Here is a 27,128-nt window from a genome sequence, read left to right on the forward strand (position 1 = left end):
TGGTGGGGGACATTGAACCACTATAGATTAACGGCAGCGGGGGAGGGGGGGTGAACAGATTATTATCACTACTGCCTCCACTCCCCACTCATGGTTTTCCTTCGGGCCATTCATTGGGCAGGCGAATTCTCTTCAGTTCAGAATTTTGAGTTCTCAGTCTCATTGTCAGTCTCAGTCTACGGCTGTCCGGCTGTCATTGAGCGTTCTTGGACGATTCATTGGAGACGGCATCTATTCATAACGTTCCTCAATAATACAAGAAAAAAGTCCCTCGCGCAGCTTCTCTCACAAAGGGTCCATTGAACTTTTTCCCGTACGGTTTAAACATTTATCTATCCAAAAGAAGTATATATTTGATAATCAAGATGGACGATCAAAAAATTGGTGAGTACATTCGTTGAGCTGCGACACGTATTTAACTTAATTTTCATTTATCTCGTATCTGATATACACACACACATATATATATATATATATATATATATATATATATACATTGTAAAACAAACAATTTCCGGCTGTGGCGTGATCGAAATACTCGTCATCGTTTTTTACGAATATGATCATTTCTAAATGACTCACCATGTTAGTTTGTCCTCGTACTTACTAACTAATATGTAACTAATATTACTGTGACAATTACTATTTATTACTATAAGTTTTTTGTCGTTGTAATGTTTTTATTAAAAATACATTCTTTTTAAATTTTTGATAAATTTGACAGAATTTCGATTTTTTCAATAATAACAAATTCATTCATCAAAACATTTTTGTCTCTTATGAAAATGTGAAAAAATTTTAATGAAATAAATAAATGCAACAAAGAGTATGGGGTCAACCTCTCGAGTGTTGGCGGTATGCCGGATAGTCAATCTACCCGTAGTTTGCACAAGTCAAAGGAGTGCAAAAAATATGTTTCACACTCTTTGTATTCACTCAAGGTGATATTTTTTGTTTTTCGTCACAACTTCTGACAAACGAAAGATTCATAATTATTTTCTGTAATCACCATAGAACACATTGTGATGACACCAAAGTCAAAAACAAGCAACTCTACTACACTGATAATCGAGAGACAGGCATTGGATTCACCAGTCAAAAATATTAATGAATCCAATGTTCATGTGGCGGGTGGAGATCACAAAGGAATAGTGATAAACAAACAGGCAGCGGCTGGTATGAGCATTTTTCAGTTTCATTTATTCAATTACCCTTGTTGGTAGATTTGACGCTGTAAAAAATTATGACTTTTTCAGTGACAAACGGAGTTCATTGGCCCGCCCATCTGTGTCTTCAATTTCGAGTCTTCCTGGTCAGTGCACAGACCGGGAAGCACACTCAGGAATCTAGGACTCTTCAATTCTGGTTCAAAAAAAGTCTCCTTGAAATCGAACAGCCGAGCGTTGCTCAGGAATTCTTTAGAGATTTGGTGACTCCTCAAGAATTTCCAAGAGGTAAGAAAATTTGATTTTTTTTCGATATTATTTTTACCACTTTTTATTGTAAAAGGAATGAATTTCCAATTATTTTTAGAGGGTTTCCAACTTGATTACTTTTTAGCCTGGACAAAAAATTTCCTGAGAATATTTCATTTATTCGCATGCTCTCAAATTCCAACTTCTTTCCGTTAAATAAGTCCGTAAATAAGATTATTTGAAGCTTTTACTAGATGAGTTTGAGAAATTTGTCTGTTGAATTTTCCCCGACCCACAGTCTTTTTGAATGATCATCGTGCGATATTTTGGGTAAAAATACGAACAATATTATTATTATACATTTCAATCGAGTTATGGTAATTTTTTCTGTTAAATAAAAAAATATTGTACAGTGTTATTATTAAATATTTCAGATTACGTAGGTTTCATAAAAAAAATAATGAAGCTAATGCAGCACAAATTTACAACGATACAAAAGCTGGAAGTGGAGCTTAAACAATTGGAGGATCCAGTGAGTCTTCCATTACGACCGTGTAAGTACCAACTCAACCATTGATCGTTCAATGACTCGGCTCGAATTGATAGTATTCTATTTACCGTTCATCGACCTATATCAATGCTAATTCTTGTACATACGAATCGTCGTTGATTCTCAGTCAATTATAATAGATCAATGGCACGCCCTTTGCCCATATTAGATCCAGGAATAAAACTCGTGTTTCATTGATTATCGACCACTCTGGTGATTCGCATCGCTGAAAATTCAATCAGTCATGACGAGGTCAATTGAGTAAATTTTATTTTTCTTTATAATTTTTTGATTAGAGAAAAGAATATATAGAATGATCAATTAGGATACAGAGATGGTGTATGGCTTTCTTCATCTTCTAATTTGAGCAGCCTCAAATAGTCGTCATGAGGTTAATACTCGGTTGGGTGATCACCCACGGCCATGCACCGATTCCCGAATCGATCACTGAGTACGGGGGATTATGTATTCGCTGCTGTTAAGCACGCGAACATTTTCGCATCATTGAAGATATAATAAAACCTGTTCTTGTATTATATTATTCGCAGCACGAACTGGTGATACAGTGTTCACCCACCCTCCATCCATGACAAATAATTGGATATCAGGTTCGGTCAGGAATTCAAATTTTGCATAGATTCATTTTTATGAGTACATATTATATGTATTCATTTAGTTATTATTGAACTTTGTTTGGTTATTGACACTGGCTCTCAGTCACAAAGCATCCTTTCACTTATTTTATTATCTTACGTCAAGGACACACGAGTGCTCCTCAAACGGGTACTATTCACCAACACGGATAACACCTCAGATTTGAACAATTTTACAATCCAATTATTTTTCAATCGTATATACACTGTTTTCGTGAATATTACAGAAAAAAGGGGAATGCACGCTTAGATTTATGGACGACAGTTTACATATACTAGTAGATTGTAATTAGAAAAATTGTAGCAGCATTTACTCTTCAGAACTTTTATCCATTTTTGTATACTAATCGTTCAAATTTTTCACGCCAATAAGATGATCGTTTTCGGAAGGAATAACAACCGTACAGAGTTTTGGGATGGAACGAGTTTTTCACGACTCAACTATAATTTGTATTTTCAATCCATACCCCTTTATTTTCGACCTCCGTTATTATGCTCTCATTCCCTCGATCTATATCTTCCTACCTTAATAAAGAATATCCGAATTTGCTGTTTTCGACTACGTCTTACATGTTCGTAAATAGAATGGGTATCCGTAACGATATTGACTTAACAAGTTTTCATGCCAAAATATGTACTACAACCCCCCAGCCTGAACGAAAAGATCGATGACTTTCATTCACGCTCGGCTTTCTTCATGTTTTTTGCTTATTATCTCGTTTCAGCATCGTTGTATCCAATTTTCGAATGACATACTTGCAATATAGAATACGTCATTTATAGCAATTCTCCGTTCACTCGATTACACGAATAGTTGTACAATTCTTTCTACTCACTGACAGATCGAATGAAAATTTTCTATGAATTTCAATGTGAAATGGTTTCGTTGTTGAAAAATTATGAATGATACAATCAATGATTTAGCACACCATTGAAATAAAACTGTCTGAAATATAAATAGAAAATCAATTCGACGTTGATCCATGCTCGGTGAGTCACCGCCGAATTCATAATTTTATAATTTAAATATAAACCATGTATTAGAAATTCTTTCTTATTTTTATTTGTATGTCAACTTTCGAATATTCATTAATATATTATGCGGTTAATTTTATTTCTGCAGTATCGACCGATGAAACAATCATGGGCCAAATGGTCGAACTTACGATGGAAAAAGTATTGGAGCTCATCGAATCTGCTTATCCAAATCCGGTTACCATCGACGATATGGTCAAGTTAGTTGAAAATCAATGAACACGATCAATTTTTATGCGTAGGAATACCACAAATTCTTATTGTACTTACCCGTTTGGATTCAAGATTATCGTATCATCGAAGAGAAAAAAAGAATAATTTCTTTGACCTTTTTCATTTTTTCCAGACAATATAATTGGTCGGCGGCAGCGGTAACGTCTATAATAAAAGTACTGCAAGAAAAAGGAGTAGTAAAGGCAATGGATCACGGAGCTTTTACGAGAGTTGCTCATCAAGATACGCAAATACAGGTACGAAGAAGAGTTTTGAAATCAACGATTCACCCATATTTTAAATTTCAATTATTGAAATTGGTATTTATATTTTATTCCGTACTAAATTCGTGCAGGTCGTTAAACAAATGCCAACGATGGTCAGCTCAAAACAACCCACCATAGCAATAATAACTGCTCAATATTGTGAAAAACTTGCGGTTGATTCAATGATTGAGAACAAAGAAACTTTTGTTCGTTATACTACCGTTGGTGAGTACCAGAGATATTGTTATTATTTACACTCAAACTTCTCGGAGCTAATATAGTTTCTAATGAAATATCAAACACTTTCTTGAGAATACAAATATTATTGAGGCTGCTTGGTCAAACTAAGATAGCCAAAAAATTATTTCCCCTTATTAACTCACAATTAATTCTAATAGTTCTCGGGACTGGTTTAGCCAAGATATAGAATTGATTTCCTAAACCTTTCAGTATGTTGAATTTTCCCTCTTTAACCGTACCAGTGAATTCACGAGGAAAGAGGGGATTTAATCGGCAAAAGATCCAATATTATCGACTGCAAATTCGGTTTAAAGTTTGAGTTGACAATATTAATCAGTATTTGTTGAAACAGTCATTATAAAATTTTCGGAAACTACACGTATACAATCGACGTTTATTGGATCAACGAGAACTGCGTATCGGAGATGGATTATCGTTTCTTTATATTTTATCATGCATGAAAACTATTCAGGTACCGCGAGTTCTTCCGATGCTATCGATGGAATCCCACGAGTCATTTGTCGATTCGGTAAAGTAGTTTGTAAAATAGTCATTTATCTTTCAACACCATTCGAAATCATATCATAGCTTTTTAATCATCCAGTTCTTGTCGAAATGCGTATGTACACGTATTTAAACGCCTTTCATACGTGTATTTGGTATACAGAAATGGTAAAAATAGAAGAAAAAAAATTACCGTGCAGTTGCTCCTCCTCCGTTGCTCTTCTCATTATTGACGTGTGTTTTATTCGTTCATCATCATAAACCCTCATCGCTAATTTATGTTCTTACACACGAATATGTAATCATCATAGAGTGTCATTGTTTCAACGGTTTTAGTACACGATCAGCACTGTTTCGTGGAGAAAAAAAATAAAAAGAAATTCAATGTATCTACATACCCATAGATTTGGTATATGCTTTTGAGAAAGTCGAATGAAATAATGCTTGATACTAACGAATTCTCGTCACAATTTCACGCGAATGCACAAATACGCTTTGACATGGAATTCCATAAATCAATTGGGGATACACTTTGGTTTTTTTTTTTATAATCTCATAGATTTGGCCAACTGTATTTTTCGCCATATTTTCTACCGAGCCCACAGCTTATCATAATTATGTTTCTGTAAAGTTGACGAGGATGGCCGTGTTCGAACAAAAAATGAATTCTGTCGATCTGCAACAAACATTGAAAAAGTTCCTTAAAAAATGGAGTGTGATTACTAAGCTGGTATTTGACTATTCACACTGTTATTTAATAAACTTTAACATATTTCTTTCGAAACACGGTCTATCGCTAAGGCAACAATCTTGAGTTACGAAAGAGCGGACCACGATGAAATGCACTCGTACGACACGTGATTGTGATTTTTCGTACATAAAATATTATACATCAAGAGTTTTTGTTATACTTGTTATTTTTCATCCGATATTAATTAAATTTTTCAGGTGAATCGAACGTTTACACGTTGGGAAATATTGGCGCTCATCGTATAGTGTGCACGAAATTGCCAACTGTGGGACATACGAGAGAAGCAACGACCGCAGCTGGAAACACAACGACGCGTTTATTGGGAACGTTTCAAAAAGTTGATTACGTATTCTTGGTCGGTGTCGGGGGTGGCGTTCCGCATTACACCGATTACAACAAACACGTCAGACTCGGTGATGTTGTGGTTTCGCATCCGGCTGAACTGCCAAAAAAATATGTATACGTTTATTGTGAAAGCGCTAAATTAAATGATACAGGAAGTTATCATTTCGAGACGAAAGAATATTGTCCGGCGAATCTGGGACTTCAAGAAATTGCGGCTAACCTCAAAGTACAGGTATACGACGGGATATTTTTCAATGTAATTCTTCGGCCATAAATTTGCGATTTCTTATTTCAAACAAAAACTTTGATTATTTCCTTTTCTCTCTCTCTCTCTCTCTCTCTCTCTCTCTCTCTCTGTTCAGGCCGAAAAAGATTTTTCATCACCGTGGCAGGCTTATTTGAGCGAAGGCTTGGGCAATCTGAAAAGTCTTCAATCTGAACATGATTTCGAACCACCGCCACCGGAGTCCGATAGATTGTATATGGCAATCGGCGAGAGAGATGTCATTGAAGTAACTCATCCATCAGCTCCGGAAGACTCGACCTATAAAAGGTTGAAATAATTACGAATATTATTTCTCAAAGTTTCAATGGCCGACGAAAAAGATTGCCATTAATATTAAATTGAGCGATGAATCTGAAGACTGTTTTTTTTACAGGCTCAATGGTTGTCCACGAATCCACTTGGGGACCGTAGCTTCGGGTCGTCATATTGCGAGGGACGATCAGCTGCGACAAAAATTTGCTACGCGTTTCGGAGCTCTTGCGTTCGATGCCGAAATGGATGCCGTCGTTGAGAGCATACTTGGAAATTGTCGCGACAGTTTTGCCGTTGTCCGGGGCATTTCTGATTACAAGGATGGTTCGCGTGCCAAGGAATGGCAGCCGTATGCCTCGTTGGCAGCGGCTAGTGTCGTCAAATCCATCATTTGCGCTATGGATCCACCGACGAACGTTTAAAATCAAAGTTAAGGAAAAAAGTTTCATTGGAGCTTATATCGTTGAAATGTATCAAAAATATTTCTCATCAATTTTAAATTTCTTCATTATGAAATCCGCGAATTGTTTCGCTCCCAATGTTCCTCTACGTTTTACCGTGAGAAGGTTCGTAGATCATTTTCCATGGGAATTTTCTATTTGCATATGTTCAGAAAAAAAAAATCAAAACAAAGAGTTGCATTTTTACGATATAATATTCAATACTGCAAAGCGATGGAACAAAACGATCATTGTTCGACTATATAATGGTCAATGATGGCCAAGAATGAAAGCTGAGCTAAAAATCTGTGAAGGTGCGATAGTTTGAAAATTAACACGAGTTTGATCAAAGACACATTCCTTCATAGAAACGTTATTTAAAACGTTACCGTTCATTGAAAAGAAAAAAAAATGCGAAACAAATAGTCACTGGTGAATCACGCAGAAAGTATGTTAGTCATATAATCGATAAAAATCGATGAATCGTTACAGTAAATGAATATTTAAATGTTTACGATGATGAAAATCATCAATTACGTTTAGCAAGAAAAAGATATAGGAAAAGACTACTCCTGGTTATTGAATGTTCACAAAAACCATGACATTGACGTTTGCATCGTCGAAGCGTAACGAACAATCGTTCAACTTATTTATTTATAAATCTGTACGTTTTTTTGTTTCTCATAAAACTGATCAACTTTCATAAACCAAAATTGAAGAAAAATTTCAGCCTCTAGCGAAATGGTACAGGACAATGTACAATTATAAACGATACAGACTTCAATGTCAGGGAAACAAGGACCACCAGATATATTTCAATTTCATTCCACAATCGTGTTCCGCATTAAAGCTGTCGTCTATATAATATTGATGGGCTGTTACAATACATCTCGTGTGCCAGAAAGGTTTTACAAAAAAACCTGATATACTGCCATATCTCTATAGTTAGCTGTTCACTCATAAATTGTTGCGAAAATAATCTTTTTAAGGTTTTTCAAAGATTATTTTACTTGAAATGGAGTGTTTTTTTTCTCTCTTTTTTCAAGGACGCGTATTCGTTTCGCGAAAATGCTATCCGAGGCACAGGGTAGAGAATAGAAACGTGATATAAATTTAGACAAAGAGAGAAAGGAATAAGTGCTGAAAGCTCGATTATGAACGTCGTTGAAAAAAAGGCCGCACAATTTTAAGGGATAGTAAATAGAGTATTGAATACGAAGCATTTTTCCCCTCGGCCAATACGTGGCGTGCGTTTGAATAGTCTCGAGTTTTGTTGTTGGAAATGGCAAACGGGAAAGGAATGCAAAAAAAAAAAAAAATGTTATCTTAAGAACTGAGACGCGCTAGTCAGGTTGCTATACTGTTTTTACGACAGCCGCTGGTTGGCTAATTATTTAATTTTTTATTCGATACTTCCTGTAATAATTGAATTTATAAGTATGTTTCTCCAATATTATTTATTTATTTATTTATTTATTTATTTGTTTATTTGTTCACGAGTTCTTAAGATCCATACGAAACGTTTATGATTTCATTTCCAATTAACCGAGCGCCACACGTCCCGAATTGAGTACGTTCCAAATTGTGAAATTCAAATCAAATGATGAAAGCACTTGTTGCATGGTTGCGAAGACAAATTTTAACAGAGATTAAAGTTATAATGATCATATGATAAACAAGAAAAACATAAAAAAATCCTATCTATTAGTGTATTGATACATACAGATCACAGATATATCGTAAAATAGAATTAATTGTTGAAAAATCGCGAATGAATATGCGTATGAATAAATAATAATAATCATCGGACCTTCGAAGGCTGCCAGTCCGGGCCGACTATGGTGAAACCGTATTCAATTGAGTTTTGCAATTTCTTAGAGTTAAATTTCTATATACAATTCGCTCCGCGAAGAAAAAAAAATATAAAAATATAAAAAAAAAAAAAAAAAACAAAACTTTCCATTCATATCGCACAAAGATTGTTTTTTTAGAAATTGCAAAAAACGTGCAATTTTTTAGGTTCACACCATTTTGACGTCTCCCAATGGACCAATTGACGTTAAAATAAAGATGGAAAAAATGAACATTCGATATGCATTTAAATTTGATAAGTTTTTATTTATGCTTTCGAACACTGTACGCGTCATGAGATTTAGATTTTTCTTTTGATGACAATAATACAAATTTGAAAATTCCTTATTTTATTCTAATCCGTGATTTCTTATCCGTTATCTCGACGCATCAAGTCATCAAAATAATGATGTTTGAAAGACATTTTCGAGGCTCGAGACATGATATATGCGACTATCTTTCCGTCGATCGAGGTTATTAAATTTCAATTTTCAGTCTAAAGAAATGCTTGAATATTCTCTTGGGCTCTTCTTCATATACCTCGATGATGCTTCTATTTGTTGGGCGGTTCGAGTAAAATCCGCACCACCAGCCCAGTGCATGACACGTTCATAAAAAACTGGAATTGCACTCGCAGCAGTGAAACGTTTTGTCACGCATTTGCGTCGATGATCAATTGGATCAATTTATCTGCCGTCTTTGGCAGATAAACCACAAGAGCATAACGTTGCATTTTGTGAATTCATCCGGAGCCTTCGATTAGTTATGTTGCCTCGCGTTGCTCTTTTTTGGCTGTAAAGTGATCGAACCTTGATTCCTTTAAATCAAAAGAATGATAAAAATGAAGGGCGCAATGTCCGGATAGTAGAGAATTAAAAAAATGAATATGTTGAAATTGAAATATCGCCCAAGGAGCCGACACAATGCCTTGGTTGGTAAGCTGATAACCGCCGCATCCGACATGCTCCAATCATGCGCGAATAAAAAAAAGTTTCACCTTCTTTATTTTTCAGCATTTCAATTTTTCTCACTTGCCGGAGTTGTTCAACGGCCAACGTTAACATCGCTCTATCTCCATCTCTTTCCGAAAGAATTTCTTCGAGGAGCGCATCAAATTGTTGTTTTTCTTTGGTACGCGTCACATCCAAAGACAAGATCCGATCGAGAAATGCGTTTAACATTTTTTCTCCACTTTCCGTTCGAGCATTTTGCATTTTCGTTTGTTCAAGAAAATTCTCGTGACGTTTGGCTATGCCATTTTTAACCGTATCGAGCGTTTTTTCCAAGTCCCTTAGGGCACTCTCAACGCCCAGTACCTGAATCAAACGAAACGCGAAAGAAAGAAACATTCGAGTAAATGGTAAATTTTCTTCTACTTTCATTCTTTCAATTGCCTCAATACTTTTTCTTTTTGTTGAATCAGGTTTAATTCAAATGCCGCAAAGTCCTCCCTCAACGCGTCATACAATCGCAGCATTCCGTTGATTTCGGCTCTCTGAGTTTTTAACTCTTCGATTATGACGTGACATACCGAGGCATTTTTTTGCACCGATCTCGTAAAGTCTTTCTTATCGCTCGAACTCGGTGTATAAGGACATGCTCCCTCCATTTCTAGGACGCTCATCGTCTCATCTACCTACGTTCTCTTATTTATTTTGCGAGTTAGTCGCATGCACGCGGGATCATTCTCGTTGCTCGCATTCACCTTTTTCATTTGTCCGATTATAAGCTCCACTGCCAGTTTCATTTTACAAATGCATTCATTTCCACATTTTTCCGAATTTTCATAATCTGCTCTGGTATGTCCGTTATTATTAGCCCGCCTATCGGACATTTGTACTATAATCTCGTTGCGCGCGATCTACAAAATAAATTATGATTCACGCCGCATTGCTTTATCATTATAAAAATATGAGTATTATTTTATTTATACTCGTAAGAAAGCGTAATCGGTTTACTCGATTGGATCGATTGCTGCTGGACTCGGCATATCCACGGTTACCCATTTTTCTTCCGCTCTTTTTCTTTGATTCAATGCAAATTATTCCCTGCGAATCGATCGACGCAGTTTCAATTTTGAGGTTCCTTGTATTTTCGTTTTACAACGAATATATATATTAACTAAATACTTAATGCTCGGGCGAATTTTCTTTTTTTTTTTTTTTTATTTCTCCTCCATATGATAATATAGAAGCCCGTAATCATGCACGGATATATAGGGGGTAGATAGTATGATTACTCGAATATGTAACCTGCTGCTGGTGCATCTCCATCTGGTGAATCATTATTTGTCCCACGGATTTCATACGAATAACCAACGAATTATTCATATGTTTATTATTTGATCCAACTACAAGAAACGTTTTGTCTCCATAATTCCCGGTATTGCCCAATATTTCGAGTCTATTATCTGCATTATATTTTCTCTCATCTGCTCATTTACACTCATCGCCTCGTCAAAAGTTGAATGCTCACGTCGTTCACATTTTCACCTTGTTTAACTCTCTCTCGTCGATATTATGTCAATGTCTATATTACAAATTTTATAATTCCGTAAACAAAAACGAATCGCTTCTCTGGATAAAGAAACAACAACATATTATAATGCCGTCACCCACACGCGCGCGCGTTGTCACCGTTGTACGTACGAGGCGAGGCGGCAAGCAGGCAGTCAGATCTGTGATGTACTTGTTCCAATATAAGAGCCTACATGGGGCAAAGTGGCCACCCACTTTTTTGGGGCATTTTTTAATTCTGGGACAAAGTGGCCAGTGGCCACTCACGGAATAACGATTTCTGGGGCACAGGATCAGTGATGAGAGTTCTATGATTTCTGAGAAATTTATAGCTATTTGAGGCAGAGGGTGAGAATCATTTCTCGATTTACTGATAAATGTCTATTTTATTTTGATTGACAAAAATCGCATTTATCCAAGTATTCCAACTAATTTTTTTTTCCTCCCATCGAAGGAGGGATGACTACTATGCATCGTTTCTTTTCGGTTTATCGCAGCCTTCAATAATGTTCCATGCGGGAACGTCTATTTAACAAGAAGTGACAATTATCGATTTTAATCGCATTTGAGGCGGTGGCCACTTTGCCGCAAATTTTTTTTTTTTTTTTTTTTTTCAATATTCGAGAAATAAGGAGGTGGAATCATTTTTGGGTCATAAAAATAAGTAAATGACCATGTGCTAACCGACAAAACTCGTTAAATTCCTTAAGTGGGCCACTTTGTCCCATACTCCCCTATTATTCGGTTGCAAAACGAAACTAGTACGAGCAGTTCGTTTATCGAAGTATAGGGGATACCAGGGCAAAACAGGATACCCGAAAAATCAGAGAAATTTCTTTTTTTTTTTTTTAATTTTTATCCTAGTCCGAAAAGAACATGAAACATATTTTTTCCAAATATCTTGTTTTTTTAGATTTTGATTGTTTTTTTTTTTTTTTTTTTTTTTTTTTTTTTTTTTTTTTTTCACGACAGTAATCGCAAATATATGTTTGCGGACCATCACGTGTGGGTTACACCTGCACGTGAATCATGTGCCCACTCTGCACAATTTTGGCACTGAATCCATGATTCAGTGGATAAAGAATATAAATTTTTACAAAATAAACATTGGCATTATTCGTTATTATTCATATAATTAATTTTTAATTGAATTACAGAGAGTGCGTTCGATGTACGTTAGAGCGTTGTAAGCGCTGAAAAGGGCTCACAGCGTACGCTCGACTTACGTTTGAGCGCTGTAAGGGCTGATATCGCTTTCAACGCTTACAGCGGTAAGTCGGAAGTACTCGGTTACGGGTGTAAAATGCACCCAATGTGCGTTGAATTAAAATCATAGTAAAAAAAAAAAAAAATTCATGAGTTTTTGAGGGGTACCCCGTTTTGCCTCGGATTTTTTTTTTTTTAATTCCAGTACATTTGTTAGTTTTTGGAAGTAAAAAATAGACAGAGCTTCCCAAACTTCTGAAAAGTTCAATATTTCCTTATAGGTATCCCGTTTTGCCCCGGTCTCCCCTACATGTTTATATTTCGTTTTAAAGTTTATCGGAATAACCGCGATTGCTTTCGCAGCACCACTTGAACGTAAGACTGCTGGCTTTAAGGTCCGAGCGAGTATATAATGCGTGTAATGCTGCGCGGCGTGAATATTGCTTCGAAGTTGACAAAGTTATTGAATTTTTATATTAATTAATATGAACCGCGCGTGCGACGATCGAGCGTGGTTATGAGTCTGCTCGATCTACCGCTAAAATCGCCGGTCTACTCGCGCCCACTCTTTCGGTTATTCGATTATTTTAACGAATTTGCATTTCACGATACAACGATTTCTCGTATGATGAATCGAGTGTCTATGTTCATCATTTTTTTTTCTTCATTTTTTCTTTACGTTGCCCGCTTCCGGTAATTTTTCGTTCCCTTTCTCTTTCTTAACGTTCTCCGTACTCTTCGGAATTGGTTTCAATTTTTCTAATTCTTGGCTAATTTCTGTGTCCCCGAACGGCTGATGATTCCACGGCTGCTCTTCCGATGTTCCACATAAAACGTATACGATACAGCCGGCCATGAGATTACCAGCGGCGATGAGAAAGACCAGTTGCCATTGTTCCGTGGTTTGCTGAAAAAAAAAAAAAAAAAAGCAACGATGAAACGTTTTTGGCGGAATGCATACCGCGTGTGCATCGCTCGCTAAATACGGATATCAGGTTTACCGGCGACAATTACGACTGCGCGAAGTCGCGATAATTTTATATTTTATCAATATAAGCGGTACAAGCGTAGAAAGGATTTATTGGTAGAACAAGTTGGAAAAAAACTTGGGAGAAGAGAGCTAAATTTTCCGAAATTTTCAATTTTAGAACCTATACTTATACTATATCCCTACAATGCGAAGGTTCAAAAAATTTTTCCGATTCATTATCGAGTTAGACGGCAGATTTTCAAATTCCTCCATGTTATTTCCGCGACAATCGATAAAAGTTTATAAAAAAAATGCAAAACATCATGAATGTTTGCGCGTTTGCATGGAATTTTTAGTATTTGAGAATATCTGCTGCTGCTGCTTTCAATCCCGTACTTTTTTCCGTATTTAAACTGATTTCAAATGTGATTACCGCGTACCGTCGCCTTAAACACGGAATGAATTCAGTGGCCTTTACCGGATCTCGCAATTATCCGCAGAGTAGCAGATTTTGCTCATATTATATAACAGCCTCAATGAAATGATTAATGAATTTACGCCAATATAACTTGGAATATAAAGAGAATAGAGGAGTATCGCCTTACGTTATTATTTGTAAGAAGGCCAACAATCATCGGAGACAAAAAAGCAGCAGCGTTTGTGACAAGACCTGTTATACCAAGAAGAACTCCCGCATAATTTGGGCTCAGATCAACCAAATTGGCAATGGTACCCGTTGACATTGCTCCGCTCATGGCAGTTCCCAATATCATGAAGGCAACCGCGAGGCTAGGCGTACACCCGCTGAAGCTAAGACCAATTAACATGACAGCTTGGCACCCAGTCGAAAGGATCGTCGCTATCTTTCTCACCGCTCTCAGCGACATTTTTTTAGTCCGCAAGAGGTAATCACCGACCGTCGCCACTAAATAGGCAAATCCCATAAGTGCCAAATGTGGTGCTCCGGAAAGTATGCCGGTCTAACGAACAAAAAAGTATCATTATTTATTTCACGCACTTGGCGCGAAATTTACTGCTTTTTTTCTCTTGCTTATTTGCATGAGACAATAAGTCGTTGCATGCGAATTTCATTATTTCGGCTATTATAGATATATAGAAATGCTGACAAAGTTATTGGTATATATTTTTAGCGACTTTACCATATTGAGACTCCATCCGTGTATGTAATTGAAGTACGAAGGTGTCTGAGCCAAGAGTGTATGAAAACCCCAGGTAGCACCCCAATGTGCGGTGATTGTTATCCAAAGTGGGCCAGACGTAAGAATCGAGCACCAGGGCACAGGACGTTTTTTTTCTTGAGCAATCGGCGGTGCCGTATTTTTGGCTATATATTCGAGTTCCTCGACCGATATTCTTGGGTGTTTGTGCGGTGTATCGTAAACAAGGTAGCACCAGAGGACGAACCTATAGTTTCAAATTTCAATAAATCTTTAATCTTTCCGCATCATCGTTGCTAATTATATTTTCATCGCTTTTACTCGGTCGAATTATTCGAAGAAAAGAGAAACACGATATGTTACTATAAAACACACGCTGCTTCATTGAATTTTATTACCAAATAATTCCCAGCAATGAGGAAACGTAGAACGCTGCCTCCCAATTAATGTAGTAAATAATCATAGCGCACAGCGGATATGTTATAGCGGTACCCATAGATCCACCTGGGAAATGTTATTTTTTAAGTATATACGTCTGTCCAAAATTAGCGGAACAATTAGCGTTTAGCGTACGGATACGAGCAGAAGTTGGGCGCTCCTTTTCTTCCTTTACAATATATAGTCTCATTACCCAAGTAAGCAGTGACAAATTTGCTCCTTTCGCTCGATGGCACCCATTTGCCTGGCAATCCGTGTATCGATGGGTACATTACGCCCTGTATATAGATGAGAAACAATCGATGCGACGTTTATATTAAAGTTCAATCGCTCTAATAGAGTCAAATTTATTTTATAAATATGGCAACAGATATACATAATTATTGACGATCGAAAAATCATAATTGCAAGTATATTCGTTTTCGTTTCTCGTTTTTTTTTTGTCTCGAAATTTCAAAACTATTTCAGACAAATTGTATAGACCAGTTTTGCGTCAAATAATCTAAAAAAGTATTCCTATCAAATTTCCAATTTCAAAATTGATACTGCAATAAACACAAATTTAGCGAATTTTTTTATTTCGCTCAACAGACGACGCGAATATAAAGGTTGAATACTATTCACAGCTTTCTTCTCATCGTCACATGTTTAACTATTTAATAACGAATACACACAACTATATATAAAATTTCATAGATTTCTAATATGTAAGCTGTATTTAATGTTTTTATTCATATAACGTAGGAATGGAGGAAACGCTGCATGCTCATATATAAGTATACAAGTTGTGCGATTTACCATTGTAAAACCCTGGATACATCGAAGAATAATCAAAGCGATTATGTGAAATTTCATGACGAACGGCAGCAACAGACATATAATGGCAGCTACCAAGTTGCCACCGCCAAAGATTTTTTTCGCTCCATAACGACGTCCTAAAACACCACCCGGCACTTGCGAGGCCCAATACAACCAGTAAAAGGCTCCAATAATCAAACCCTGTTCATATTCGTTCCAATGAAATCGATGGCCGTGCTGCTGTTAAGGGGAACGCAACAAAAAAAAAAAAATCCCAACATTACTGCTTTCATTGCGCATATAATATCATTCGATTCGGTGTAATAAGCGAATGAACCAAATCGAATGTAATATTTAAATGTGTGCTGATTGATAACAAATTCGTTTGATGCTGAATAAAATAAATGATTATTTATGCGGATTAACGGTTTTTTCAATGAACTAAATATTTTTTTCGACGTATATTCTGCGCTACGAAGGCTTTTGCGCGCGTGGTTCGTTCAATCCAAACTCTTTGGTAATGTCATCGTCGTTATAAATATAATTTTTTTTCAAAACAGCAACAGCAGTTATAATTTTAATGAATGATTGATAATAAAAAAAAAAAAAAAAAACCTCGAGCTCATCGGGTATGATGGTCGTTGAAACGGTCTCCGGTGCACTCGTGACGTTCGATACGAGCGTCAAATTATTCAGTAATGCACATTGACCCACGGTGGTTCTCGTTTTTTTTGTTAATACCGTTGCCACGAGAACGAGGTTAAGATTTATTTTGAACATGTAATTAATCGCACATCCGGAAAATACCATGTACCAAAGTACATCCCGGCAGCTGATCCAGTCGCTCCCTAAAACAAACGTATAATACGTATGAATAGCGAGATACGTTGAATTGAAATTGTTTTAGCGCTACGCTTGTATTGAATCATAAGAAATTCATATACCGCATGTTTTTTTTTTCAACAAACGCGTATGCACCAGCAATCTTAGCTTCTGACTTATTTCCGTTGAAAATTTTTTTCCCTTTCGGGATATAATGCTGGAATCGCGGCAAACGTTTCTCTATTAGCTCGTATACGCGTCAACGCTAACGCGATTATATATCTATATATATATATATATATATGCGTAAATTGATTTTTTCGTATCAATCTGATCACCATGCATATATACACGTGTCCTTTTTCTCTATTTTACCCGTAGAAATAAGCGACCGGTGAAGTTAATGAAGCGCGAATGGTTATAAAAAATAATTATAACACACATGTTTTAGATGCGATTATATTAGTTTTCAAAAGATAAAGCGAGGAAGAAGAATGTTCGGAAGTCGCGTTTAATTGCGTGAAACAGCATTTCGAGAGAGTGTCAAATAAAGAAAATCGCGCGCGCACTATATGGAACGAGGTCCATAAATCTATCGGAGAACGTCGAAAACTCTTACTCGAGGAAATACGTTTGTTTTTTTTCTCTATACTAACGCGTGTTCGCCTCAAGCAAACTGCAAGACGATGATATTATTTCGAGGGCATTCACTTTTTCTCTTCTTTTAAACTTCGTCGTTTGAAGAATTGAACGTTGATAACAATGTCAAGAATGTTTTATCGCTTTGTGAAACTTGGCGCGCACACACGCCGCTGTTGGTCCTAAATCACTGTTCTTTTATTATATATATTTTTTTTTTTTCATCGTCATCCTCCCCAGTCTGTACCAAATATTGGAGGAATTTAAGCGTTGCTACTATACTCTTATCTGCGTATCAACACGCGGCAATGGCATGGCGTTTAGGCATTATAAATATATAGACGTTATTAAGAGCGAGTTCTTTTGCATCTCCAAGGGTCTGCCCACCGAGTGACGTATTTTACTCTGCACGAGCAAATATTCCCTAGTTTCTGAATTACGTCTCGTCGGAATGAAGAAAATTAATTTGCCGCTGAGCAGCATATAGAGGATTTGTGTTCAATTATTGTTTTATTTATTTATTTTTTTTTTATTTTAATATTCGCTTCGCTTTGTAATATAGCGGAATCATAATTGTTATCAAAACCATTATGCCAAGTGCATTGAATGTTTACCCTCCTGCTCGTATGGAAGATTTTCCTCACACTTCTGTTCCACTTTCAACCATTTCATTTGCGCGATTAGAGATTTTAAATAACATTGGAAACACATATTTTTACTTTTCCATGTCAAAAATATATAAGATAACTATTGCGCTCGTTATATACATAAAATATTCTGGATATTATGCATCAAATATTTTTTTTCCTTCATTTTATTTCTTTTCGTCATTATTGCTTCCTTTTTTTGCTGCATTTATCAATATACTGTTCACTGCGCGGAGTATGATGGATTTTCTCGAAAAGTATTTGAAAAAACCTCGTTTCAATAAAGAACCGATGGCGACAAAATGAGAAATAATTTACCGGGAAAGCGAGAGAATTTTTATTTTTTATTTTCAACAGGATGCGTAGTGTGTTTTCGACAACAGTAATTGTATAATGAAATGCTTGATTAACACAATCATAGTCGTACCTTTAGCCATTGTACTCCGATTATATCGATACGTTTCAATAATTCGATCCGTCAATATTCCTGCGACAGTCGAGGGGCCAAACAAAAATAAAAAAATAAAAATAAGAAAACACTCGAAATGACGCACTGACTAATTAGTTGAGAATTGCCGCCAATCGGGCGATATGAAAAATGTGTTTATGATCAAATTAACTGCATTTCACGAAATCTTGATGCAAGAATTAAAAAAAAAAAAGGCAAAAGAAAACTAATCAATGCAGTCGATGGAAGATGCTTCGAAACGACATTTTTTCTTCGTAAATTTTAAAATTTCCGCGCACCAAGAGATCATTGATCGTGCAGCTTCGGTGACTTCGAGAACTCTGAACGTTCTATTGATTCTCATTGTCGAGGAAATCCCAATTGCTGATAAGAAAAAAAGGAAAAAAAATGGGGGACGGTAATCAGGTGAAAATAAAAATGATGACGCCCGAGTGAACTTTACAACTTGTGTACGTGCATAAATATGCAAATGCACCATCATATTTTGGCGCCAGTTATTGTATCAATTTTATTTGAAACACAAATTATGTTTTATATACGTATAGAAAAATTTTTTAAATATTTTCGAAGAGTCACTGTTATTAGTTATACTTAAATGCATACGAGTAATTGTTGTTAATTGATTTGATACGAATGTCATTGTGGAACGGTGCAAAGTTTCACTATTTATTACAATAAATACTGTTGGACGCATATTTGTATATAATAAAACTGCTCGAGAATTGCAACTATATTTCGAGATTAAACGTTGTTTTTAGTATAGTATTGCAATCGTCCCGGTCAACATATATATTGACACGTCCGTGTTGAGCATGTTTATCAGGCTATTTAATTATTAGGATATCAACAAATTCAGAAGAGATTTGAAATTAACGTCGAAATGATCGGGCTCATTTATTTCGACATTTATTTCTCATTTTTTTTCTCACTTATCCTTTTTTTATATAAAGATTTTCTCGGAAGTCACAAGGGATTATAATAATATACTCCTGCAACGAAAAAAATAATATTCGCTCCGACAAATAAAATTACTTCCGGAAATCCTGCCGACAATCTTTAGCTATTTTGTTTCCCACTTTTTCATGTTGGTATATAAATTCTTCATACTTGGCATTGGACGTATATAGAGTTGATGTTGTATGTTTGAAACGAAGAAGCCTAAACGTGAAAAAACAGTATATCGATTAACAAATAGACCGGAACATCTACCATCAATTATCGGCTAATATAATGCACATCGCATTGTTGAATAATGGTAATCGATGAAACGATGAAAAGTTTATTTTAGGAAATGAAAATTTTATAAATAAGAAATCGTTCGATTAAAAAATATGCAAGGAGCTAGTGATTTTTCATAATTCGCAGGTTAAAAATAGTGACGTTTGAATTATTCCATTAGCATCCAATTATATACGAGTTTTACGTGAAACAGTGATTTTTCCACAATTTTCATCTCCTGTCCTATAATTATTAAAATTGTATGGTTGCGCGTTCTAACACACATCTAAAAATCGAAATTTGTAGTTGAGAAAGCCGTGCGCACCAGCACTAAGTATTCAGTAATCATTGTTCGCCATTTGAGGCTGTAAACCCGAAATACGGCTCATTTATCGAGTCATTTGCGCTTACTTTTTTAATGGAAATCTTCTTTGGACTCCCGACTGTATGATAAAATAAGTGCGCGAAAGTAACACGCAGAAGCGGAAGCGGAATTAATATTTGCTGTACAGCTGTGTAAAGTTCGGATGCAATTGTTCACACGTAGCTCATCTGGTATTATTATTGAAGAATCTTTCTTTATTATTATTCTATATTCTACATAGGAGAGCTCGAACGGGAGCGAGGAATAAATGAAAATAAAAATATATATATATTTGAGCATCGGTCCATGCACGCGCGCAGCAGGATATGCGAAAAAATTCAAATTTGAATGATTGAGCAGTTTACATTATTTCCGGCAAGCGTTTCCGCATCCGAAATAAATATTGAGAAGTTAATGCGGTATAAGAAACAACGTCGATATTATTTATTATTGCTCGATTAAATATCAATATGCTATCTCAATATGTAACTTGGAATAAGAAGTGATCGATGATGCGATAAAGAAGGTGTCATTGCGTGGCAATAAAATCTGAAAAATCAAATAAAATCGCATATATGTTTATTGATTGAATAAAGATAAGAAATATTAATATTCGCAATTTAACAAACTGTACATCAAAACGTACCGCGATAACGATATAATTTTGTAATTAGTTTCGTTGGATATATAGTAGATCATTCCGATTAACAATGTTCTTGAATTCGATATCGAGCGGGATATCGAGATAATTGTCAAAAATTAAGTCATTTGAAATCTCTGTCTTTTTGCAGCAGCAGCCTCGGTATTGTATATCTAGATATAATAACCGTCGACATTATCGATCGGTGGTATCGCTGTTCGTTATTACAACCTCATTTATCGTTATCGTTGAAGTCTCATCCAACTTTCGTAACTCAACGGAGCTAGTCGCGTCAGGAGATTTTTCAAACGAGTCGTTCCATCGCTGTTCCTTCGACGTTCCCCAAAAAGTGTACACTACGCCGCTAAGCCCCAAATTTATTGCAGCGATCATGAATACTAAACGCCACTGTTCCGTTGATTGCTGCGTAATCGAAAGAATCATATATTATATATAATAAGACGCATTATTGCGCGATACAGGCGATAATATACGCTTTTTAAAAACTTGTGTGCGATGGATGCCGATTCGCGATCACAAAACGAATATATATATGTATCAGAGGGTGACCTCAATTCGGGTCACTTTGTTTTTTTGCAAATTCCTTCGTGGAAACATTGTTAAGAATAAAACAAAAAAATCCACCCCAGTTCTACCCATTGATTTGAAAAAAAAAGGTTTTCCATGTAACTTCACGGGTTCTTCAAAGGAGGAAATAAAAGACTCTCACTCTAATGATGATGAAACGAAGTTTAAACATGAAGAAAATCGTCGGGAACTTTCAAAAAACGTATTCAAACGTTGGCAGAGAGGGGCTTTGTTTGGACCGCTTCATCGATGAATTCTCATACAATTTCGAGTTTTTGTGAGTTATTGTTAAGTGTACACTGTTGATTATACGGCTCAAACTTTGTCTAAATGCATCAAAGTGACGTTTAAAAGTGCTTAAAAATATGGTTATTTTTGTAACGGTTAAAATCACGGAAATAATGTTGGAAAAAATCTGAAAAAATTCGCTCTCGTATCCTTTAATGTGAACAACAAGTGTGCCAAATTTCAGATTTTTATCGTCATTAATTATTATATGGGAGACAGAAAATAATGACTTCAACTCTGCGATTCGCACCCGTTTAAATTCTTCTAGCGCATTCAAATTTGGTGCACATTTTTTTTTTTTTTTTTATGTCGTGATGATGTTTCCGCGAAGGAATTTGCAAGAAAAAAGTGACCCGAACACTCGTCGGATAAAAGAGATACTCGCGCATTGACTTCGCAAAACACCTCGACGGCGTAATGACTTTTTTATGTTTTTAAAATTTGCAATAAATACATTTTTGTTGCTCTCGCGTATGCTATTGAGGGTTTTTATCATCAAATGAAATTTCTTCGCAATTCCAAAGATTCGACTAAATGCGATTGTATGTATTAAATAAATAAACTATTTATATGTGCATGCCTTCTCGTATAATATATATAGTGTATGATTGAGTGAGGCTTTTGTGCCGAGAGACAGATCGTGGTCAGCAATAGCCAGCCGGTATACCCGCTCGATTGTGGGCTTTTGAAATGATTCGAGATGCAAAAATGAAATGCGATTAAATAAAATGCTAAAATAAAAGTATGTGCTAGGAAAAATAAAAAAAAAGTAATGGTAGTTGAAAGCCGAACCAACATTGTGATTGGTGAGAATACCAACAATGACCGGTGAGAGAAAACCAGCGCTGGCTGTAACCAATCCAGCAAAACCGAGAAGTACACTCGCATAATTTGGGCTAAGATCAACGAGATTAGCCAGTGTTCCTGCGGAGACCGCCCCATTTACGGCCGTTCCCGTCATCATGAAAAAAATAGCGAATGTCGGTTTACAGCCGCTCAGACCGAGACCGAGGGTCAATAAGCCTTGGACGCCGGTTGTCAAAAAAGTAGCCAATTTTCGGACGTTTGTCAACGATAGTTTTTTCTTCTTCAAAAGCCAATCCGTCATGATTCCGAAGAAATATGAGAACGCCATTCTCAGAAGATGCGGCAACCCCGAAAGAATCCCCGTCTTTAATATCGACGAAACATTATTATTGGAGCATTGTTCTTCTTTCAAATGATGGATCGCATTGACGAGCAGGTAAATATATATATACAAACCGCATTAATGTTCCAGTGGTGAACGTTGGTGAAGTAAGTTGGAGCTTCGGTCATAAAGGTGAGAAAACCCCATACTCCACCCCAATGAGCGATAGTCGTAATCCACAGTGGTCTCGAGGTTAAAATTTCTTTCCAAGGAACGTCACTTCTCGTATCTTGATTTTTTTCATTTTCCAACCTGCCAATATTTTCTATTATGTACTCGCGTTCGGCGTTCGAGATACGCGGATGAAGCTCCGGATCATCGAATACGAGAAAATGCCAGAAAATATACCTATAAATAATGGAAAAATAATTTTTTTTTTTTTTTTTTCACGTATCGCTTCAAAGAACCAATAAAGATTGCATAGTGCTTTATAATAATGGCGGATTATTTAACAATTATTGGAAAAATTGTTGACTTTATCTAACAGCTGATGTGGCATGATATAGCATTAATTCTTTAATTTCATCAAAGTTTAACCAAATGTATGTGTTATGAATTTTTTTTTTTTACCAAGAGAAACGCAATATATATTATTATATGATACCATATAATGCCAACGGAAGAAGACGAGTAAAAGGCAGCTTCCCAACCAAACCAGTCTATACAAAGAGCGCACAGTGGATACGTAAGAGCAGCCCCTATCGAACTACCTGAAAAAAAAGTTCATCTCTTTTCTTATCGACAATTTACCGGTGTGGCCACCCTTATCATTATATTATACACACAGTCCTATGATAAATGATCGGTTACGGAACGATTAAAATATTAATATCACGTATCGCTTACCCAGATATGCGCTGACGAATTTTCCTCGCTCGTTCGGCGGAATCCATTTTGCTGTCATATTATGCATCGACGGCCATATAATACCCTATGGAAATTCAAGAAATACATTTTCAACAGTCCTCGAGTCGATGGAGCGAGGCTTGGAATAGCAAAATATCTTCAAAATGGAAGTGAAACTATTTTTCGGCACTTGATTCATAACGACTCTTTATCATTTTCGCCGGACTTGTTACAGCTTATATAGCTGTTGACAAAAACCTAAAAAAAAATTTTAATATATAATTTTAAAAAAATTTGAGAAATCACGCACTCGATATTAAAAATGTAGAAAGAATTCTAGGCTCGTATACACCGTAGTGGCGGGAATCATGTTATCACAACTTTGAATTATCGAGCATATTATTTCCGCATATTTTTATTATCGTTATTACACTTCAAGAAAGGGTTTTCAAAATAAAAGTTGTTCCGAATATTCTTTTCTGCGAAATAAAAGAAAAAAAACTATCAATAGCGGTCCTTCTGTACCGGTGGCCAAATGAAATTGGCGGTGTTCCAACCTGTTATTTCATGGAAATAAAATGATATAATTCGCGATTAGCCTAGTGTATTGATAAGCAGGCAAATGACAGTTTACGTACAGATACGAAACCTTGCAAAACTCTGAGAGCAACGAGTCCGTAAAGATGAACATGTGTCAATGCAGGAATTAGTAGACCCAGCATTGCAGTTGCTAAATTACCCCAGCCGAAAACTAATTTCGTCCCATAACGCCTTGCGAGAAGTCCACCCGGCAGTTGTGTGAGCCAATGGATCCAATAGTACGCGCCGAGTGCAATGTTTTGATCGTACTCGCTCCAGTCGTATTTATTGAGCTATTATATCATTGAAATTATTATTAACAAGTTTAATGCTACCGAATAAAAACATAGTGAATTGATATTGAAATGTAATTTTATTCGCTGCTGCATGGTTATTTATCATTTTAACATTTTTTCAAATTCGTGATGCGGGAGTAGACTTTCGCTGATATACTACAGCTGATGCGCATGTATATCGACTAATCGAATAGAAGATGAATTGAGAAAAATTTATTTTCAATCTGTATTTCAGAATTCTACGACGTATCTTACGACATCGTGAGCGTACACGAAAGAATACTTAGACTTGAAACTTAATTACCGAGGAATTGGAATGGAAGTTTTCCAAACTGTTTGATAAGATCGAGGACCGCTTCAAAAGCGGGACGTTTCGAGGTGATAATTGATCGGCATTGATGCATCGCGATGTAGACATGCGATTCTCACGAGGTAGGACCATTGCAACTATTGCCAGATTTAAATTCGCCCGAAGCATGTAGTTTACTGCGAAACCGCAGAATACCAAAACCCATAGAATGTTCCGACATGACGAGTCAATTTTAACTAAAAAAGAAAATAATGTTTAACGAGAAAAATTAAACGAACGAGTCGTAGAATAAATTGTATATTCGCATCAACGAAGAGAGCATCGCAATTTTGAGAATTTTATCCCACATCTCTCAACGCAGTTATGAGATCTCGATAAAACTAGTTTTGGAAAAAAAAAAACCGATTAAACATTGGATAAGATTCTAGCATTTTCAACAAACATTTGAATCGAACAAACGTCTCAGTGATTCGGAAACATATTCGCAGCGAAGCGATATCGAGTTAGTTCCAATGGAATTTATACGACTGCCCGCAAGGCAAACAAAATATAATATTAGTTCATATACACGGGTCTCGCATCGTCGAAAAAGCCAAAATATGAACAAAAAATTTGATAAATTTACGGAAATTCGTGACTGTCTTCGAAATCACTCGATCCGAGGAAGACCTTCGTCATCGCTATATACAATTAACGAGAAATGAAAAAGAAAAAAAAACCCGAGATTCCGCACTTATTAAATGCTGGCATTGTAAGTGAAACAAACGGCAGGTTGATTTTTTTCGTTTTTTTTAGCACACACGATAAGAAATCATCACCTAGTGTTACAGCCATGAACAGAAAAAATTTTCCACTTTCATCGATATTTATCACCGCGCGGCGTTGATTAACTTTTCGATTAAAACAGGCGTCTCATTAATACGTTTTGTGTGCACAGATGTACAATGTCACGTGGACTACTACGCGCATCGGGTTTTGTATATAGCGATTGAAAGTATGAGATTATAACGGAAAAGCGAGTCAAAGACGATTTTTTTCTGTCCCGAGATTCATCCCAATAACATATAGTAGAGATTAACAGATAAATAATTCATTATATATAACGCGTTTCGTGTATGTTTTCGGTTTATATAAAAATGAACTTTTGAGAAGCTCAAATAATTTAATTGCATATAGTTGTAAGCCGCGATAAATTAATACTGCGTAAATAGCCGCGAAAATAAATTAGTTTGAGGTGTGATAAATTTAATTCGAAATTACAACAGCAAGTTATTAGATATTTATAGGATTTGTTCAAGTAGACTGCTCGTGACGTCAAATGTCAATGATTTCATTGAGCGCATTGTTCCGACGAGGGGTGCACGCGCGTTGGCTACTGAAATCATATATATTTTATGAACGCGCCTATATATATATAAAGACCCGCCATATACACGCAAATGCTCTTTGCGTTTCGTTTGCAATACGTTTGATATTAACGCTCCTCCTATCGCTCCAGATCCTTTTCACCGCCGCGCGATATATATTATATATATAGATAAGAGGCTTTTTGTTGTGTTCCAAATATAACAATATTTATTGTACATTTCATTTTATAACTTTTATCAAATAAGTTTAATTATGTTCTAGAATTGTATGCGAATACGAATGTCTGTTTTATCGATAGCACGTTATTACAAAAAATTTTTTATTCAATCGTTCGCTTACCCATTTTTCAAATGGCCAATCTATCTATTATCGTATATGCTTATAATTAGATTATTAATGTTATAAAAATCTATGTTACAAAATCACTTTCTTAAAATATGTAAATATTATTTAATAATAAGCAGCTCCCTTGGGAAATAATATTTATTTCAAACTCCAACGTTGACTCTTCACTTTCCGTTTTATCTTCTCGTTATTTATATTCATACTACAAAAAAAGGCTTGTTTTTATTTTTTATTTTTCAAGAACAGATGAAAATTTCTCGACGCGAATGACGTTTTTTCATTGATCATTGATTTGTATATATACCAGCGTGACTTTTGATCGATATTATCACGCACTAAAAGTAAAACTACGTCGCGTTTGTGAGAGGATGAAGGAGAACACTGGCGCCTGTTGTAACGTGTAGCGATGATGGGAGAGCCCCTCCGAATCGCGGAACAGTTTATACGCAGATGCACTCACCTCGCGATGAACATCTATCTCGCTGCGCGTGTATTCGATTTCGCCGACGAAAGTCTTCCCGTCGTCATATCATGCGTGCAGTAAACTGTTATTATTCTGGCATTAAGATTAGAGTAATGAGACCGTATAGAGCGCATATTGTATACGATGATC

General features: G+C 36.1%; 2 protein-coding genes across 3 annotated transcripts; one reads left to right on the forward strand and one right to left on the reverse strand.

Annotated features, from left to right (window-relative positions):
- Positions 1-18: 18 nt before the first annotated feature.
- Positions 19-9,145, forward strand: LOC122410284 (uncharacterized). Of its 2 annotated transcripts, XM_043418438.1 has the most exons (11): positions 19-384; positions 1,015-1,176; positions 1,257-1,454; positions 1,850-1,969; positions 3,742-3,853; positions 4,000-4,123; positions 4,222-4,357; positions 4,845-4,901; positions 5,825-6,204; positions 6,335-6,525; positions 6,632-9,145. In XM_043418438.1, the coding sequence occupies exons 1-11, from the start codon at positions 366-368 to the stop codon at positions 6,930-6,932; spliced, it is 1,800 nt and encodes a 599-aa protein (XP_043274373.1). In that variant the 5' UTR covers positions 19-365; the 3' UTR covers positions 6,933-9,145. The 2 variants fall into 2 exon arrangements, with proteins under 2 accessions (XP_043274373.1, XP_043274374.1); XM_043418439.1 differs by lacking the exon at positions 4,845-4,901 and having other exon boundaries at positions 25-384.
- Positions 9,146-11,415: 2,270 nt separating this feature from the next.
- Positions 11,416-26,956, reverse strand: LOC122409691 (uncharacterized). The gene is made up of 16 exons (XM_043417421.1): positions 25,621-26,956; positions 24,797-25,038; positions 24,256-24,489; positions 23,618-23,702; positions 23,376-23,481; positions 22,846-23,119; positions 22,379-22,753; positions 20,905-21,129; positions 18,443-18,572; positions 16,523-16,755; positions 15,908-16,147; positions 15,303-15,387; positions 15,070-15,175; positions 14,654-14,918; positions 14,099-14,473; positions 11,416-13,430 (listed from the first exon to the last, which is right to left on the reverse strand). The coding sequence occupies exons 1-16, from the start codon at positions 25,634-25,636 to the stop codon at positions 13,188-13,190; spliced, it is 3,234 nt and encodes a 1,077-aa protein (XP_043273356.1). The 5' UTR covers positions 25,637-26,956; the 3' UTR covers positions 11,416-13,187.
- Positions 26,957-27,128: the final 172 nt, after the last annotated feature.

This window comes from Venturia canescens, chromosome 4 (genome assembly GCF_019457755.1).
Source record: "Venturia canescens isolate UGA chromosome 4, ASM1945775v1, whole genome shotgun sequence".
NCBI classification, from domain to species: domain Eukaryota; kingdom Metazoa; phylum Arthropoda; class Insecta; order Hymenoptera; family Ichneumonidae; genus Venturia; species Venturia canescens.